This window comes from Patella vulgata, chromosome 5 (assembly GCF_932274485.2).
Source record: "Patella vulgata chromosome 5, xgPatVulg1.2, whole genome shotgun sequence".
NCBI lineage: Eukaryota > Metazoa > Mollusca > Gastropoda > Patellidae > Patella > Patella vulgata.
The window spans coordinates 25,378,753-25,399,668 of NC_065883.2; the positions used below are offsets into that span (position 1 = coordinate 25,378,753).

At 31.0% G+C, this 20,916-nt stretch overlaps 1 protein-coding gene across 11 annotated transcripts in view; it reads left to right on the top strand.

Annotated features, from left to right (window-relative positions):
• Nucleotides 1-7: 7 nt before the first annotated feature.
• LOC126820892 (kinesin light chain) overlaps nt 8-20,916 on the top strand; it is a 43,027-nt gene continuing 22,118 nt past the window's right edge. For 3 of the 11 annotated variants that reach the window (XM_050549053.2, XM_050549056.2, XM_050549058.2), the window contains exons 1-4: nt 7,384-7,628; nt 17,628-17,871; nt 19,353-19,583; nt 19,984-20,086. In XM_050549053.2, the coding sequence (XP_050405010.1) occupies nt 7,594-7,628; nt 17,628-17,871; nt 19,353-19,583; nt 19,984-20,086 (613 nt within the window). In that variant the 5' untranslated portion in view covers nt 7,384-7,593. Of the gene's footprint in view, nt 185-2,325; nt 2,371-7,378; nt 7,629-17,627; nt 17,872-19,352; nt 19,584-19,983; nt 20,087-20,916 lie in introns of those variants that run through there. The other 8 variants (XM_050549052.2, XM_050549051.2, XM_050549050.2 and 5 more) reach the window with 8 other exon arrangements.

The following is a 20,916-nucleotide window of genomic DNA, read 5'->3' on the forward strand; positions in this document are numbered from 1 at the left end:
TTCCGCCATGTTAAATGATGACTGGATGGGAGGAATCTAAAACTTTTTCGGCAACACTGTCAAATGAATGAAAATTAATAACTGCAGTAACAGATTGGAGCGTCTGCTGCGGATATTATCCCAAAATTATCCTGGTTTCACGGTTTTTATTTTGCCAGCTTTTGAAGGTCGAGTATTTCGATAGGTAAAAGTCTCATTATTTTGTTCCATCACTGACACTTCACTCTCTCTCTCTTGTTGCTGATCGACAGAGTCAGACTTCAGACTCAGTAGGCCTAGACAGAATGTTATTTATATAAATATGATTTCACTATGTGTATTATTTTTACTTTTTTTTAAAAATGACTAGCCTACATTGTTTTGGGTCAAAAATCAAATCGTATTTTGTGACATCTGATTCTGAATAACATTAACAATCTCAATCTGTACTAAAAAAGTAAAATTCTTATAGACTAAGTAATATAAAGGCTTAACTAACAAAAAGTAAACTAAAATTAACAAACAAGCCATTTGCAACTTAATCGTTTGAAACAAGAATTTAATCGTATAGACACTAAAGTAAATGAATACCTCAGATCAATCCAATTCAATTTCAATATGTTATTTTGACCCAAATCAAAAAGGTTTCGGCTATAAATAATAAGTATCAATGGAATAATGTCAGAATCTGTCAATTTTTTCTTGTTGGCACTATAATGTAATAAAGTGACAATAAGCTGATACAAATCGAAATAGCTCACTGTCAATAATTAGATACATATTTTAATTTAGAAATTCTGACAGGTTAAGCTTCGTTCTACAAATACTTTCAAATGATAACCATTGTAAACAGACTAATTTAATAAGTTTTTTAAACGTTAAGAGATCAAGTGGGAGGTTTTCAGATACTGTAATCTTACATTTGCAAATGGTCATACATGTAATATATTTTACACTACCATATGCAAAGGCTGAATAAGATTTGAGTTATATAGAATTGGTGTCTGGTGACAATATTATCTATGTTACTATAAAGGTATATCAAGTGCGACAGGTGCCCTGAACACTTCAGATACATTATTAGGATGTTTTGCGCTGTATATTGATTTGGTTGTGTCAAAGTGTGTTGCTATTTTGATAGTTGATGTCCAGTTTATTTCCTAACTTTTAATGGTGCAAAATTTGATTTTAAAACAAAATTTAAATCATATGATTTTTGGTACTTGATTTCCATTCTAATAAATCCTTTTACCTGGAAGAATAAGACTATAAGCCAAACAATTTTTTTTTATTTTTAATAATTAATTTATGTATTGTTTGTTGACAATTGTTGTTACTGTTGATCAGTATTTAATGTATTTTAAATGCTCCCATTACCTACAAAACATTATATATCCAGCAGCCTTTGTGGATTACTGCTGTGGGCATGTTTTGTGACTTTTGGAGTATGTGACCCATATGGCTTGTTGTGCCTGTTGAATAAGCATAGGCTAATTAGTCAAGTGCAGGAACCAATATATCACATGAAAGTAATAGTATACGCTTTGAACTTCAAAACATTGATATTATAATTTTAAGGATCGTAATGGACTAATGGCCCAGTGGGTCTATAAATTGAGGATGGTGTTGTTTAAGTTATAATTTATAATCCTATGTATGTATGTATGGTATGTACCAACAGCTGGAATGTATTGGAAATCAATATTGTTTTTTCGCCATTACAGTAGTTGAGGGACCAATATACATGTAGGCCTATATTGATTGGAAAAGATAAAAATACAATGAGAAATATTTTGAAAGACTTTAAACAAATGCCATGGTACAAGCATAGTTCCATTTTATTGAAACATAATACAATTAATTTTATGTGAATAAATGATTCTATATCAATTGGACATTTACAAGAGATTAAATTTTAAGGAAAATATTTATTGTTTACCTCTACCAATTTTACTCATGTTATGGAATAGATTAGATTCTTAATAGGAGATCTTTACTTTAGATTATTTTTGGAATCTGTTACCTGTTCTATCAAGTATGTATATTTGATGGATAGCAAATTAATTTTGTCCTTTAAGTTTTTTGGACCATCTTGTTGTTTTTCTTGTTCTTCATTGTGTGACGCTCTTCGAAAAAGCCTAAGGCTGTCAATTCTAGTCCGATCAACATAAAAATTGGTATGCTTCTTTGAACAATTCTGCATCGATTTGGTGAATTAGATTTTTGAATTTCATCCAACAACATGGACCAGGTTCAGTACCACATCCATACATGTAGTACAATCATACTTAATTCATTATTATTATTTTATCCTATTCTTCATAGATTATATGTTTTATCTTTCAGATCATGTTAAATAACCATGGAGGGTCAGACAGAAGCAGAAAATAAGTAAGTTCTGTTAAATGCCTAATACTTCTTCCTTTCAGGCCTCTCATTTTGATCTTAATTACCAGTTCTGACTTTTTGGCAATGAGTGTGTCAACTGTCAATGAATGTTTATATAGTCAGAAAAGAGGTGTTATTGCGGAATTACCATGAAAACGTTTAAAGGAATTTTCCAATTTCATAGGAATTTCTTAATTAAAGATACATTATGGAAGATTAGATAAAGAGCTGGCAGTTCTCACTATAATAGTTAAAAAAAACTAGATAATGTAAAGGGAATTTGCTGAAAATTTCAGTCAAATTGCTCCACTCTGAACCGAGAATTTAGCGATTGAATTTTAAGCCTAGCCTCGATCATCCATTTTTTGATTTAATCATCAATGAGCGTTGAGCAGCAGATCAGATTCTAATAAAGTAAAAATCGCAGGCTAGTGATAACATCGAGAGTTGATTGTGGTCTGGATAAGTTAATTAATGTCTAATTAGTAACTCAGATAACATTTCAGGCCCAAAGAATGACCTGCAATAGGTAGATTTAGCTCTTGTACTTGTATAATGTATGTTTAAATAAGATATCAGGTTATGTGATTTGATGAAGTGTATTATGGAAAGTAGATCCCAGTGCATAAATTGATTTAAAGATGAAAATTATTGTAATCATGCCAGCACTATTATATAAACAGCACAAGTAAGCATTTTGGAACCATTAAAAACAGAACATGTAGAATTAAACAAAATGTTCACTGATACATCTGAGAAATGTTTCGTGAAATGTGTGTAAAGTTACATTCACAAAGATGTAAGAATTAGATCGGGAGCTGATAGTTCTTGCTATATAATAGTTTAAAAAAAGGAATTAAAAATTTCAGTTAAAGTAGCTAAGTCCGTCTATAACTCAATATCATCAAAAATCTTTGACATTAAAAACACGAATTATTTGTCAATTCAAATCAACATTGGTTTTGTGATCTTACTGGGAAAAGGTGGGCTTCTGATATCCAATATTCAAGACAAAATAAACATTTTACCATTGGTACACGAATCATGTACCATAATGCCTTTCACTCAGTGCCATTTGGAACAAGGGACTCAAAGAACGTGGCTAGACATTTTCACCAAGTCATGTCAAATGGTGATTCTATATTCTTATCTGGAGAGCATACGCAATAAATATTATAAGTGTAGACTGCAAAAACCAGATGCTAAAGATTGCGAATCACATGTGACTTCTGGCGTATTTCGCCGAACATAACTGATTAGAAATTACAGTAAAAACAGAAACGATTGAATGTAAATCAGTTTATATACATTCATATTACATTATTATATGCGTTGCGACCCATTTTTGTCAATTTCTAGGTCCCAAATATTAGCGATTTAGCTCCTTTAAATTACTTTATTCTGAGCTAATTTATTATGAATGTTGAAAGTTTTGATAGAAATAGCATCTATCGATTTTCATTGTTATCATCGTAATGATAATAAATAAAGACTTGATTACCCATTTTTAAATTAAAATATTTAAATAGCGATAGTGTTTCAGTCCATTATAAATTGCAACCATCTGTTGGTGTAGAGTTGATTATGGGCTTGTTATATGAATAAATGTCTACCGGTAATTAATAATTTCGTTTAGGCGGAAAGATAGACTTACAAATGCAATAGGGAGATTAAACTCTTGCATAATATATCTTTTGGTTTAATAGAGTTTTATAGTAGTAGACTATTAGTCTATTAAATAGACTATTAAATAGACTAATAGTACCGGTAAGTCTGTGTGCTTTTGGAAATAGGGTCCTGGGTTTGTATGTCATTACATTTGTGGAACTGTGAACCATCATTTTGTTAATAAAGTTTTTGATTACTGTGTATAAAGTGACACTGATATGAATCAATCAGATTCAAGGTCTGTTTTGGACCCATCAAAACAGTTTCGTATATTTAGTCAAGTGTTATGAGATGGCGTCAAACGAGTGATTTGCTACCCGAAAAATAGCCTTTCCAGTTTCCATCAATAATTTTTCCCCTGAACTTTGGGGTCTTCATACTGAAGACTCAACAAATTATTTGGTTTTATGTAAATATTGAATTTATATTGCTTGATAAGTAGGACATTCTTTTGTGTATTTTTAACTTTTAACATTTTGTTTGACAATCCAAGAAGTTCAGAGTTGACCAGTAAATATTTCATCTATTTTGTGTTTCTTTCTGATTGGAAGTGATTTATCAAATGTACACATAATTCGGTCTATTTTGGTTAGGTCCCTTGCCTCCTATCCGATGGCAGTATTCTCAACTTAAGAACTTTTTCTAGTAAGAACTGTGTGAGTGGGATCTAATCGTTGAATTATATAATGAATTGATAAAAGCTATGCAATGATTAAATCATAAACCAGTCTAGAATATGAATAAGTATTATTAATAAATATAATAATAATGTACTTCTGCTGCTTTGTAGGGCCTACTGTAGTTGTATCAAATCAATAGATTTCTATCAACAATTTTATGATATAGATTTATTGGCAGTCATTTGTTATTTATACACACACAGTACACTACACAAAGTATAAAAGAGTTTATATTCTCGGATTTATTTTTACAAAATTCTGGATCTCACCTACTACAGTTGGAGTTACGTACAATGTATGTCTTTTTCGAACAGATTGATCAACTAGAATTTATGGTATAAAATATTGGATGAATATTAGTGTTTAAACACAGGTATTCGATTAACATTTGATTAACCTTGTTCAACATTCTCTTTCGTGATTATTATTATTTATTCTATCTACATGCAAATACAAGCAAATATCATTAGTTAGCCATTCAATACAGCCAATGAATAACCCATGGTTGTATTCAATGGCTTTGACAGGGACTACTTTTTTTTCCAGAACGACGTCACTTCCAGAATGACGTCACAACTGTAATGGCGTCACTACTTGGCAACTACCATTTTTGTAATAAAAAATGGAGGAACCTATGATTAATTTTGACGTTATTGGTGATGATTTGAGTTCTGTTTTTATTTGCATGTATATGTAGTTATAGAATAGAAACAGAACTCAATGACCATTGAATTTCTTATTTTGAGATTTACATGTAGATATATTGGTCATGGAATATTTGCGAAGGGATACACTCTCGGGAACCATTGAATAAGCCAAGCGGTATTCAATAGTCACCGAGTTCTATCAATATATCTGGCATGTGTCGAAGCTGTTCACGATTTAATTTTTAGTAGAGAAATCCTTAGTTTTTGTGATATTCCTGTCTATTTTCTCGATTTTACTTTTCATTTTGTATATTTTTTGGTTGAAAATATGTAATGCGTTTATTAAGTGTACATATTCCTGATCATTACTGTCAGTTCCAAGTATGGTAATATTCTATGATATTGAAGTATGGTATTAAGATATTCTATAGTATCACATTTTGTATATTTTTTGGTTGAAAATATGTAATGCGTTTATTAAGTGTACATATTCCTGATCATTACTGTCAGTTCCAAGTATGGTAATATTCTATGATATTGAAGTATGGTATTAAGATATTCTATAGTATCACATTGCCCACACCACTTGATTATTCGTTTAAAACAATTTATTTTGTAATTATGATTATAAGTATTTGTTTATAATTTTGGTATATCATCTAATATTTATATATGATTTTGAACCCAAGTATGGTATTGCAATATTCTATAATATAACATTGCCCAAGCCCTTTATTTTTCGTACACCCTTTATTATTCGTTTAAAACAGTTCATTACATGTATATACATGTAGTTCTTGAATAATTGACACGTCAATTTACATGCAGGTCATTCATATTTAACAAAAATTAAATTATAATTATAAGTATCTGTTAATAATTTAGGTACATCATCTAATATTAATATAATGTATGTAACTTATTCACTCTTGAGATTAAATATTGTAGTTGGCAAGAAAAGTTGTGACTTACCACTATGGTGTATTCTGTGACACCAAAACACATTTATCTGACTTATATGATAGATATTTGTTATATTTATAGAATATGATGTAATATGGTTATTTATACATGTAGAATGTAGACTATGTTGAAATCTAGTGGAAAATGATGAAATATTCAAGGAAGGGAGATAAATCTTTACACCTTAGTTAGTTAGTAGGGGCTTATTTAAGTGAATGCGAATATATATTTATGTAATAAAAAACTATAAAAAAAACGATAATTTAAACTGAATGGAAAAATGTATTTCATTTTCTTGAATCATTTTTGTTTTCGGTTGGACTTTGAGTGTTAGGATTTTCTGTATATAAGTACTGAGTAATATTTCTATTTATAGATGACATTGTATTGAACAGATGGCAGACATATTTTTCTTTTATTTCATTGATCGTAAATTAATACTGATAAAAAATAAAATGAAAATCTTAGATCAAATTGTTTTTATTTATATGGCAAAAAACAGTTCTTGTACTGTGTGTACAATGTTGGTTGAAATGGAGGTTCTTGTGAAAATTGTGGTTCTTGGCAGTGTGGTCAGACAATGCATAAATTATCCACATTGATTGGTAATATATTATGTTAATTAGATAAGGTGTGACCAGAAACAAATGAGGTAAATTATCTTTTTTGTTGAACCTTTTTCATTTAGAGTTGTAGAAAAAAGCTGCCTCTGCTTGAAATTAGTTTAAAATTTTGTATGGACAAAGGAAAAAACCAGATCGTCTGACTATAATATTTCTTATAGAGACGCTATGTGATGTCATAGATACCATAGTGAATAAGTTGAGTATTGATCTTAAACCACAGCACCCAAAAATCAATACTCCCCATTTATACTGATGCTAGTCACAAAATTACAATTCACTAGGCATGCTTACAACAGCAGGCTGGTCTAGTTCATTACACTTGAAAGGGAAAGTGGGTGGTAACTAGACAAATATAAAAATCCTGTGTTTGAGGAAGACAAAGCCAAAAATTTCATACCACATCTGCTTTTCGTTGTGTTTGAGACATTGATGTTTTCTCTGTGTGTGGATTTCATTTCCATTCTGTGTAATACAAAAGTTGTTGGTGGCCCAAGTGTCTTTCATTTTACCTAAACACCCTGGGCTAATAATGAATGGAAGTAGTCTATAATTTATACTGTATACTGCACGCAAAGAACATGGTGGCAGAAATGCTATCTTTTTGGATGAGTTGACGAGGAATTTTTAAGTAGATTTTGAAAGATGATGGAGACAGAGACTATTAAGGCATATAGACTGTAAGTATTTTTTGTCATAAATGTCCATGCAACACTTCATTTTCAGTGATAAGTGAAAGCAGTATGATATACAGTAATATGAATGACTCATCTGAAGCAACTAATACTTGTGTTGACGTATTGAAGTAAGCTTATTGTGTTATGAAATCTAAAAAATTACTATATGATTATTAATTTATTCAGTTGTAAAAGAAATATTTATCCCATTTTGTAAGCTGTGATTTTGTCACTGAGATGTATCTTTATTTCTGCATGAAAACAATGTACTGGTTAGCCTTTTGACTAGATAAAGCTGGGCTAATCAATAATATATTAGGCATAATATTATAATTTGATATAGACAGATTATTGTAGGTAATATTACCTATATTGTAGGTAATCTACAATGTATAAGTATTTTGATAGGTCATTAAAATTACATAATAGCCATTCATAATATTTACATAATATAATACGTCATAAATCAATCTGATTTGTATGTATCGCCACTTTTACTGCTAGACCTCACATTTAATCTTACTTGTGATGCTTGAATGATTGTTATGTGTTTAAAGTGTGGGAGAAAATGATCTTGTTGGTTTTCATTTATGCATTATGTCATAATAATATTTGGTTGTTTGTCACACAGGGTGTGATTTATTATGAATGATGTTCAGGTGATTATTGTGATAACTTCAATATGTCAATAAGCCTACTTCCCTTTTGAACCAAGGGACCTCATGTAGGGTAATATGTGATGTTTATAATGTAACACCCATTCAAAACGAGACATACTTTTAGCTCTCTAACAAAACACACCATTTATCAAATACTGTGAAATAATAACACATGTAGTTTTGTTCAAAGAAATCTGTTTTGGATACTTTTGTATTATTTAGCTATTTTCTTTTATTCGTGATTTTACTAGTTTTAGACAAAATCTTCCTCCAAAGCTTGTATGAGGTTGATCGTTAAAAATATTGGGACACACAAATTTGAAGTTCCGGGGTAGCATACTAGTAATTATGTAACTATCCGCATCCCCATAACCAACCCCTTAGATTATCTCTCTGTCTCTAAATCATCAATATTCACCAAAACCTGGCAGAAAATGCCAATTCAAACCCTTTTGTTCAATTCTACACCAATAATAGCCATGCAAAAGAGCAAAAAAGTAGAAAGAACTATATTCGTGGGCACCGATATATGGAAGGTACTTAATTAGTGGCTGACTCATTAACATCGAGGTCCAGATTGTATATAACCTGTTGGTCAAAAATACTGTCTAAAGAATACTCTTGAGTGCCTATATTTTTGTTAAATTTAAATAAGGAAAATGTTTTATTAGTCTTTTAAAAACATGTAAAATATAACTGAGTATGAGTAATATATTAGAAGTTGAAAGTAAATGTTCTGTAAAATGATTGTGCTTCGGGTCATAGGTTATATGAATTGAGTACTAATTGATTGATCATCATGTCATTATAAGTATAACATAAATATCAATAGACTTGTGTAGATATGATGAAAACGTCTCTCTGTCGTTCAATAATGTACTGTATGATTGCACACCTGTGGCTGTATAATACTGTACACGCCCGAAATTTAAGGCTAAATTTATTTACAGTTGGTCTCCTACAATTAGTGAACTTTAAGTATTTTATTAAAGGTTAGATCTTAATTAATACATTGGTTTTTGTATGCCCATTTCTATTTGTTTCATATCGATCTATATACAACATAAAGAAGTTTCAGTATTTCACATGAGAAATTACTACAAATTGGTAGCTTATAGCATAGACTGTGTCGTACTTGTATCTAACTACACATATAAAACATAGAACACCAATAGTACAAGAACATGACCCTAACAATAAAATATCACAGTGAATGACAAAGCTGGTAACCCTTCCATAAAACATTGTGGATTAGAAATAACTTTGATACATCAGGTATCGGTCCATATTTAAACTCCAGACGATAAGTCCCAGACAATTTGCTGATATGTGAATCAAATATTCTGAAGTCGAACATAATGTATCATTCAGATTCCAAGATCTAGACTGCGCAGTATAAATTTCTTTGAAATGAATATTTTCAGTAGAATTAGCAGTGTCAGTGATTGAGGTTGATTTACTGTCTACATTTTTTGGTTTGGTTTTTTTTGGCATTGCTTAGATTATTGATTAATTTTCTCAATCTGTCCCATCAAAGGTCTACAAATTCAAATGGATTGCATTTACTTAAAACTCTAAAAATAAAAGATACTGTAAAGGTATTTTATCTAGTGCCACTAGACAGTATTTTTTGTTATCAGAAAAAAATTTTCTGTGAAGAAAGCTACTGGACATGTATTATAATTCTTAAGAACAGTATTCCTCTATTTTTGTCTAACACTCCTATGACTACAGTTACCCAATTTTGATCGTTTGGGAATTTAATTGAACACCAGTCGATATTACACAATTTGTGATAATAATATCGCACAGAATAAGCACCTTGATTATATAATACTTAGAGTGGCTTAATTATCATTGTCTTAATGAAAATCGATTTAATAAGTTTTTCTGCTTGGTAAGAGCAAGATGCCTGTTTATTCTCAGATCACCAGGAATTGTGCCCCTATTCTATTGTGCATATTCTATTTACTGTATCTATTTACTATTATTATAACAAGAACTGTCAACTCTGTATCAAATCTCCTATAATGGCCCTTTTAATATTGTATGTTGGTAGAAAGGAAGAAACCTATTGATTTTCAACAATTTCGTATAACTTAGGCTATTTCTGGAGGTGTCACCCTTGATTACCAAATTTTGTTTTGACCACAGATTTGATCTTGTAAAGAATTGGCCGAGATTTGTTTTTGCTATTAAAATGTGAAAATTATTTATTGCACCCTGAAAACATTATAGTTGTGAGCATTTTATGTGGCTCATATGAGAAAGCTATGTTTTGTCACCTGGTTTTCTGTATGTCAAAAAAAGGTGGGTCATTTAGGAAACCTTTTGGCCTAATTAAGTTATGGATATGATGATGATGATAAGTTAGTTGTATTTTACGTCCGCTTCCACCGAGGTGATATGGATAGAGTGATGTTTGGCTTTATTTCATGGTGTATTAGCATGTATACAGACATTGTACATATAGTTTTAATTGGATATGCTTCAGTGAAAATAAAGATCACTTTTGTCCTGACCCAATTAGATTTAGTTTGTAGTTTTCTTTCTTATCTATAGGTTCATGCAATTTAAGTCATTAGTTTAGGCATATGATTGGTTTTTTTATGACAGGTAGGTAAATTATGAATATTAAGTTGTTTACAATTTATTAAAGCTCCATTTCCTCAACATCCTAAATAAACTTTGATTTGAAAACATGATTAAACTACTTATTGTGCAGCTTTAGTCTTAATTAGATATTTCTTGGACACAATAAATACTTTAAATAAGATGAAAATAAGTGTTGTTGGGTTAGTAGATGACTTGGTTATGTTCAAAGGAACATTTTTTTTTTAGATATTTTCAAAACCAGTTTTATCTGCTTAATGTGAAGTTAATTTATTATCAGAATGTTGTTTAAATAATCTTTAATTTTACTTAAAAAATAGGTGGTTTATTATAATGTGGTAGTACTGTGATGTACCTTATTTTGTTCATCAATTTAATCATTTCTCAAAGAAAAAAAAAAAAGAACACTTCAGTTATCATTTCTAACATATTTGTATTTACATATGAAAAGTTTAATAATTTACTGTCCAATAGACAGTAAAATGTGAAATAGCTACAGTGATGATGTATATTTATGACCTTACCATGGTTTATTATGTAGGGTAACTATTAGCAAAATAATTTGATGACCTTAGTGTTGACTTAACTTATACTTCTTTCAATAATCTGTTTACAATAATCAGTTATTTTGGGTATATCACACATATTTAATGAATCATGACAAGAGTTAACCCAGATTTCACTGATACATGTGATATTTGAGTTTAAAAGGAAACCATTAAAACCAATATAGTTTATTTACAATAAGATATAGACAGTAGAAGATGTCCAAGACATCAAACGTCCAACATAAACTGTCGTCACCCTGTTCATCTATGCATTAAGTTTTTATATGCCTACATATGGATGGACTTATTATTGTCACCTGTGCCATACTCACAAAACCACTATGGCTCCCCAAATGTATCTTTGACAATTCATATTCCTGGCATTAGTCACATTGTTAATTCTTTTGAACTTGTAAACATTAAGTAATCGTTTAAAAAACAAACAACGCAACATAGAGACTGATATATCCTGGGGATACTTTTTATTGATATGGATATAAAATGTTGATAAATAACAAGTATTTTGTAATTGTTACTGTAAAGTTACTTGCTTCATATTAATAAATACTTTAGTATGTATGTATTATTAAGTTACAGGTAGTCCGGTGTGAAATAACTTTATTTAATCTAATGTTAGTTGTATAAGTAATCTAGTAAAAAAGTGTTTATCTTTAAGTGTGAATGGTACAAGTTGATGCCAGGTATTTTGTAATAACTAGTTAAATACCAATACCGACATTCTTTACTTAACATATCCCATATGGTAATCTTTATCTTACTAGTAATACTAACTACAAAGGGGATAGGTAAATTAACTAGATCTTCAGATGCCTTTTAGGAAATATTCTTTGTTTATTATTACTATTAGTTTACAGACAGAATGGTTATTAATGAATAAAAGGGAACTTATGTTATCGGATCAAAGAAATTATCATATCTTATCCCATCTTCTTCCATCTTCTTACTTTCGTACATGGCTTAACTGATGATACAGTATATTGTGTCTATCATTTATTGGCTCTGAAACAAATTTTTGGTGATTTGAAAAAGAAACAGATTCTTTGGTTGGTGTACCATAGCCAATTGGGGTCAGAAAAAATTAATTATCATTATTTAGGCAGCTACCGGTACTACTACTACAGTGTACATGTACTTTCATTTGTGATGACATTGCTTCCTATACAAGCCCATCTCCCCAGCAGTGTAAAATATATCTGAATAAAGCAAGAAAGCTAAAACTTTCGTAAATGCACAGTATCCAATTAAATTCTTCTATATTTTGTAATATTTAGTAGGAATGATTAACATATTAATATGATTTTCTTTATTTTGTTAACAACTACCTGTTAATTGGATAATTTAGATGTACACATTTCATTTATAATAAGCTAAATTTTTCTTCAGTATGTTGTAAACCAATAGGAAATCAGTGTATTTTTACCCCACCCAAAATTAGACCATATAAATTCTAATACACTCGCATATCATAGAACCATGGGTTCCAAATCTGTCATACGTGTTTGTCTTAACTACATGTACTTGTCTTGAAAATAGACCAAAATGGCTTGGGACCCATCGTTCGTAAAACAACAATATTTTTCATTTTTCATAAACCTAACTATGAAATGTAACGTCTTGTACAGCGAGTAGATATAGAAGTCAATCAAGCCATGTCAGTTCATGTCAGGTATTATAGAAATAGAATGGTATACCTGTAGTTGTCAACAGAGGATTAAATTATAGAGTGTTTTGTTGATAATTAATGATTGATGTCTGATAGTAGAAAAATAAAAGTTTATTATTATGTGAGAATCTTGTCAAATGTCAGGAATTAACGAAATCATAAATAAAAACGCAAAAATTATTACGTGAGAATCTTATCAAATGTCAGGAATTAACACAATCCTAAATAAAAACAAATTATTTGTCAAAGTTTCTGTGCATTATTAAAAATGACCGACAGGGTTTTGAAGTGTAATCCCTGCATTGAACCATTTCAACAGCTGTTAGAAGAATTCTACCAGACAATTAACTCTTACATTCTAATATTCCTACTATTCCCCAGTCTTCTGTTGACTTAAGCCATGTTTATTGTTGCTTTTATCAACCAGAAAAATCAATGGAATAGACGGATGGGTAAATGGAGATGCACTACCACTACTGATGTGAATCATCATCTGTGATGGAGGCAGCATGGCTTCCATTTGAGCTTATAGGTGTAAAGTATTGTTGTTAGGAAGTGTTTTACTGTGATTTGTAGAATGAAAATTAGATATTAATCATGAGATCTGCTGTGTCTGTGTAGATTGTTGGGTTATGTCTAGACCTATGATGGAGTAATTGTTACTGTATACAGTGTTTAACAGGTAAAATAAATCAATGTACCTACTATCGTTTTCTCCATTAAGAATAGAGAAATCATTAGTTCATGAAGACTTGTACATGGAGAATTGTTTTTTTCTCCAATCGCTGCGTGAATATTGGCATGGTTAACTAGATAGATACCACCATAGTTGATACATTTTCTAGGTGTGATAACAAAATGGCATGTTCCATTCTACACGTACATGTATCAAAAACAAGTCTAGAGCTTTATTTTCTAAGACATATTGAATAGTGAGAGTGTGTGAAATAGCTTTATTTAATGTCCACTTCCACTGATGTGATGTCGCAGACAAGAATACCAAGATACTTGCAATTTATAGTATTTGAAAAATGGACTGAAGGTTGTTTTATCACATGAACTATGTCTCGAAAGAAATAATTGTAATGTAAAATGTAAACAATTCAGAAGAACATAGTTGTATAAGATAATGGTCATTTTCTTTTTTACAAAAGTAAGCCTATATTTCTTTAGATAAGCTTATTACAAGTATAATAATATTGTGGTGTGTTCTGCTATGGTCTGGTTATTTTGTAATTACTATTAATACATATTTGTTATTACATATATTCTATACTTGCATCACTAATCAATGGCACCATGTTTCTACATCAGCTGACTCAAACTCAACTTCTTTGAAACTAATCAATAAATAACTCTCTCATAAATAATACCTTGTACATATATAAACACATATGTTGTATACATATATAAACATATGACATACATGTTGTGTTTGATTTTAAAGCAAAATTCTCATATTGGTAGCTAGTGTAATACTAATAGAGCTATGGATATGAATATATCAGTACAAGTACTGAATAGGATAGCTAAATACTGACACAGTTATTTTACAGTCTATTCTAGTATAGAACTACAGATTGATGGACATCTGGTTGTTAAAATGTGTGTAGTATGTGATCCACCTGGGTCAAAATTATCAGGAATGCATGTATTCTTTATAAATAGCTGATATATCATACATACATACATCAAAGGTAAATGTAAATGGAATTGATCACACAATAAAGAAGCCAAGTTTCATAACTTTGCGGTCGCAGAAACTAGCCAAGGCTGCCAAGTCGAAAAAGAATTTATTGCATATAGTTATAAAAGACGGTGTTGTTTTTAATCGCTGTCCACTTACCATAGATATCGAAGCCTAAGTAAATTCTGAGATTATGCCCTGCCCACTTCTTTTCTTCCACAGTTTAGTCTCAGAATCTGTTGTATGTTTAAGTCTTTCTCTTGTTCCAGGTCCGCTCTCGTCACCTTTGACGTCACTCGAGTGGACAGCCCTAATTGTCAAGCTGACAATTTTGTCCTGTGGATGTTTTTCAGGGAATCCTATATTTTTCTAGTAAGATCGGGTGTCTCTACTTTTCATATACCAAAATTACCATACTTTTATTGGAAATAACCACCCGATAAATACTTTTCTGGGAATGCATCTTTTATTTGATTAAATCCCAAGAGAGTTATAGTTCCTTACGACATGTAGGAGGAAAATAATCTTTAAAGTGCAATCACCATGAATCTTGATTATGAATTATTAAACTGATCTCTGTGATAGGAGTTATATAATATAAACATGTGTATGAATTTAGTTATATTACACACATATGATATCAAATTTAGATGAAATATGTTTTTCCTCTGATTAGATTACTCTTATCAAGTGCATTTAAATTTCTTTCAAATTTCTCGCAAATACTTTCATTTAGAATTGAAGTGTTTAACAGTTGAAGATTTGGATGTGCCGTATCAGTTTATTGGACATTTATTTAGTGTTAAGTGTTATGTTTCAAAGTAAGTCCTGTTCATACCTCCATGGTACATGTATGTATGGAACCTTTGAGTCCTTTGACAGTTGGAAATTGGAAATTGAAATAATAGTAGGCTGTAGTGCCTCTGTCAAGTCAAAATTCCCTCACAGCACACTGTATGGCATATCCTTGTCTTGATAGTAGTGATTAGCCCAGTTGGTTCAGAAATTATTACCTTAAACCTCATTTCCTTTCATTCTGGGAGTCCATTTCCAGGTTGTTATATATAAAATGAATTCAAGGTGAGAAGTTATAGTGTATTCACTTCAGACTGCTTTGTTGTGGTGTAATATAATACAAAGTTTTGTGTATTTACACTGTTGATGATAATCCTAAAATTTGTTATTTTTTGTCATTGACATTGCTGCACTTGGTATTTTCATAATCCTGTATTAACTAACATCTCTTGAATAATGTTCTGTCGTGTGTGATTATCAAATGAGGGAAATATGATATGAATCTCTAGTGTTGCTATTGTGTTGAATTTCCATTAGCACTTGATTACTTTGGTCATTATGTTTGAGTATAAAAGACTATTTATACAGCCACTGACTACCCTTACTTCATTATTTATGCCGTAGCAATCAATATTACTAGTGTTCTTCACTCATTATTTGGTTTACTGTCTTCTTCAAACTCGGCTTGTCTCTTAACTAACACTACTGGCCAAGATAAAATTTGTTACTGTATAAAAGCATTGATTTTAGTCTGCAACATACGTTTCGTATAATCAATGGTTCAATGTTACGAGGCAGTATTTATCCACCATATTAATATAGATTTGTATGTCTGTCAATTTGTTTATTTACACTTGAGGAATATAATAATTCAAAATCAAGCCTTCTAGAATGGATGTTTGGTTTATTTAATGGGTTTATTTTGTGAAAATCATGTATTATTATTATAATGAAGTTTAGAATTTAATTTAAAGGAAGTAAATTGGTTCAGTTGAGGAATATAATAATTCAAAATCAAGCCTTCCAGAATGGATGTTTGGTTTATTTAATGGGTTTATTTTGTGAAAATCATGTATTATTATTATAATGAAGTTTAGAATTTAATTTAAAGGAAGTAAATTGGTTCACTTGAGGAATATAATAATTCAAAATCAAGCCTTCTAGAATGGATGTTTGGTTTATTTAATGGGTTTATTTTGTGAAAATCATGTATTATTATTATAATGAAGTTTAGAATTTAATTTAAAGGAAGTAAATTGGTTCAGTAGACATTAAAAAAGTGCATCTATATCAAGGTTGACACACAATTATGTGTGTGTATTAAAAACGTAAGGCGTTTGACCTTGTAGTTAGCCTGCTGAAACATCGCAACATTATGACGTTAACTTTCCCACGACATGCAAATGTTAATTTGTTATGGTTAAAGAGAACCAAGGCTTTTATGATTTCATTATTCTTATGTTAATTTCTTGCTTAACATTACAATGTTTGGGCGTTGTTATGGAATAGATATTCGCATAACACACACAAAAAAAGAAAATTTGGGGGTATTACGTCGCTTAAGAACATGCTTCCATACACTTCAGTTAGCTTAAATTTAAATGGAATAATGTTAATTGAACAGGAATAGATTCTGCTGATCCAAGTCAGTGGATATAAACAGCCAAGCAGACCTGTTCCAGCATCATAGTTTGTAACATTATTAGTGTAATTAGTACCTAAATGGAATATGTATGATCTCTCCAGGACACAAATGCCTGTTAAATATATAGGCCAGATAGCTACCTAGAGGTTAGAAACAGTGTTGAAGGTACTATTTAGTACACTAATATTGTAAATGAAAAATATATGTTCAACCAAAAGCCTCACTTGTAAAAACAATGAAATTATTGCACTCTGATATGACTGCAGCAAAATTAAGATAATCAGATGGGAAAACCCAACCATAAATAAATTCATTTAGTATGTATATTACTGTTGATATATTATATTTTTTGCTTGTTTTGTATTTTTCAGAAAGAAAATATCAGAAATAGGCAAAATGACTGCCTTAACACAAGATGAAATAGTGAGCAACACTAAAACTGTTATACAAGGATTAGAAACTTTAAAAAATGAACATCATCAAATTCTTAATAGCCTTCTTACCTCCATGAAAACTATTAAACGTGAAAATGGTGATACAAATTTGGTGGAGGAAAAAACAAATATATTGAAAAAATCATCAGATATGATAGATCTAGGTTTAGGGGAAGCACAGGTGAGTTGTACTATTCTCTTACCATTATACCAGCTCACATAGCTCAGATTTTCAACAGGTGCAATTTGTTATAAATAGTTTAAAGTTTTTGATCTGATCTGGGCCCAGGGCCATCAAATGTTTTTTTTGTTCAACTTCACTAAAATTCCAATGACTGGTTTGTAATGCTATGTTAAAGCAATAAGCCACAGATCTTCAGTCTGTCATCCCTGCTGTCCTGGGTTTTATCTGATTGTGAGTTTATCTTATGTTAAAACATGGAAGTAAGAGGAGGAATGAAAATATAAAAACACACTTACACAAAGTGCTCTAAAAATTTGAAATAATCTTGCAATAAATGTAGTTTAATACCTTTCAAAGACCGGCCCTTTCTCTGGCTAAAAACCCCAGTGACCCAAATAGAAAAAAGTACTGTTTTGATCTAAAAAATGTCACCAGTCTTGAGTTTTTGTCCCCCTTTGAAGAAAGCAGGGGACTATTTAAATGGGTTTGTCTGTCTGTCTGTCCGTCACACTTTTTGAGAGACAATAACTCTCCTAATTGAGCTAGAATGTTCAGACTTGGTGTAGGCGTTTATTAGGTCGATGCCTTGATGGAATTCTGCTTAGAGCAAAGATAAGCAATTTGATTGGTTGATGCTTTGGAACACAGTAACTTTAGTTCTAAATAAGTAAGAGTGATGAAACTTGGTGTATAGTTTCATCACATCAGTACCTTGACTAAGGTCGATAATGAAGATTTTCTGCTGAGGGTAAGCAGAGCGATAAGAAATTTGATTGGTCGAGACTTTGAAACACAATAACTCTACTTCTAATTGAGAGAGGATGTTCAAACTTGGTGTAGGCGTTCATTATGTGAATGCCTTGATAGAGTTTTGATGATGAACATGTCTGCTTACGGTAATCAGAGATAAGCAATTTGATTGATTAATGCTTTTGGGCACGATAACTTTGGTTATAATTAAGTGAGAGCTATGAAACTCTGAGTATAGATGAGAATTTTCTGCTTAGGCTAAGGAGCGATAAGCAATTTGATTGGTCAAAACTTTGGAACATAACAACTCTGCTTTTAATTGAGGTAGAATGTTTAAACTTGATGTTGATGTTCATTAGGTAAAAGTCTTGACTGAGTTCAATGATTAACATTTCCCACTAAAGCTAAGCAGAACTAAGCAATTTCTTTGACTTTGATTCTTACTGATAGAGAGTGATGAAACTTAGTCTATAGTTGATAATCAGTTTGATTGATTCTTACTTTTGAAAAAGATAAACATGCAATTAATTAATATGTGTCATCTATTTATTTCGAGATTTCGGCGGGGGACACCAGCCTCACCGTTGACTTGTTAGTCCTTGGTTTGTGTCTAGGTTATTGAGGTTTTCCACCCTCATTTCATGCAAAAGAGTAAGATTAAAATCAAGATTTTGTTAATCCTTGAAATACCTGATGTTAAATCCTATTTCATTCTTTTCCTTCTTCAGGTAATGATGGCTTTAGCCAATCACTTACAACATGTAGAAGCAGAAAAACAGAAATTACGAGCACAGGTTAGGCGATTATGTCAAGAAAATGGTTGGTTACGGGACGAATTAGCAAATACACAACAGAAATTACAAAGTAGTGAACAGAAATCTGCGGCTTTAGAAGAAGAAAAGAAACATTTAGAATTTATGAATGAAATGAAGAAATATGATTCCATGGATCCTAATATGGTAAGCATAAAAAGACCATGGATTGGTCCAACTAAATTGATCTCGTTTGTCTCTTCTAGAATATTATTAAGTCAAGCAGAAATCGTTGGGGAAAAAATCACTATATCATTGGATTTGTTTAATCAATTTTAATTGTCCACCTTACATGTATAGTCATAAAATATTATAAAGCGATGAAATAGTGGGTGTTTGTTGAGAGTTTGTGTGTTTATTTGATTTAATACTATACAAGACAGCTCACACACTGGACATGGGATTAATCCCAGTTATTTTCAAGATTAATGATCCACAACAAGACCTCATAATACTGTGTAAGCTAATATCATTCAGTAGACCAGTCAGTACATATTTGGTTTAATATGAATGATGATCTAAATAATTGAATGACTTTATTTTATAGCAACAAAGTGTGGAAGAAAAAGAATCTGTTGCTAATGATCAATCATCACAGTCATTAGATTTAGGTTTTCCAGATGATGATGATGATGGTCCACAACCAGAAGGTAAGGTCATATTTTTCTTTTACTTTACAAGATATGGCCTATATTTGTCATATATTTATCATATGTCTGTCATCTTTGCAAGTATGCATTCCCTCCCATGATTTTATATGTGACGATTGTGTTGAGTTGAACACAGATGTTTTCTTTGCAACCTTACTTTTCCCTTCAATATTTTTGATTAACCCTTTGGATACTGATGCCCTGAATGACATTAGGCCTATATATATATACTAGCCTCTCAGGGTAAAAATGGACCAAAAATATACTTAATATACATGGTTTATGTCTATGAACCCTTAGGACCCAAGCAGCTGTAAAAACATCTAGAAGAATACCGAGCAGCATCTGTGAGCGGTCTTTCGGCTGCACGGGTCCTAAGGGTTAACCTTACAGTTAATATGGTTAAACATCTAAGTTTTAGTTGGGTGAAACAAGCATTATTGTTTGCAGAAAATCATCCTTGCTAAAATAATCTTCCTTCTGTCTGACTGTCACATGTTTTGGAAAACAATAACTCTGCTTCTAACTGAGGTAGAAGTTGGTGTAAATATTCATATGGTGAATATAAGATACAGATTTTCGACTTTGGCTAAGCAGAGATACTCAATTTGATTGATCCACAACAATAATTCTGATTGAGAATGTTCAGACTTGTTAAGATGTTCATTATATGAATGTCTTGACTGTGTATTTTTGTACAGAGTGATATGCAGTTTGATTGTTTTTATTAAAAGAAGATAAATGTGCAAGTAATTAATGTATGTTATCTGTGGGATTAAGGAGGGGGACATCAGCATGTTGACTTGTTTATACAATGTCTTGTTTTATTT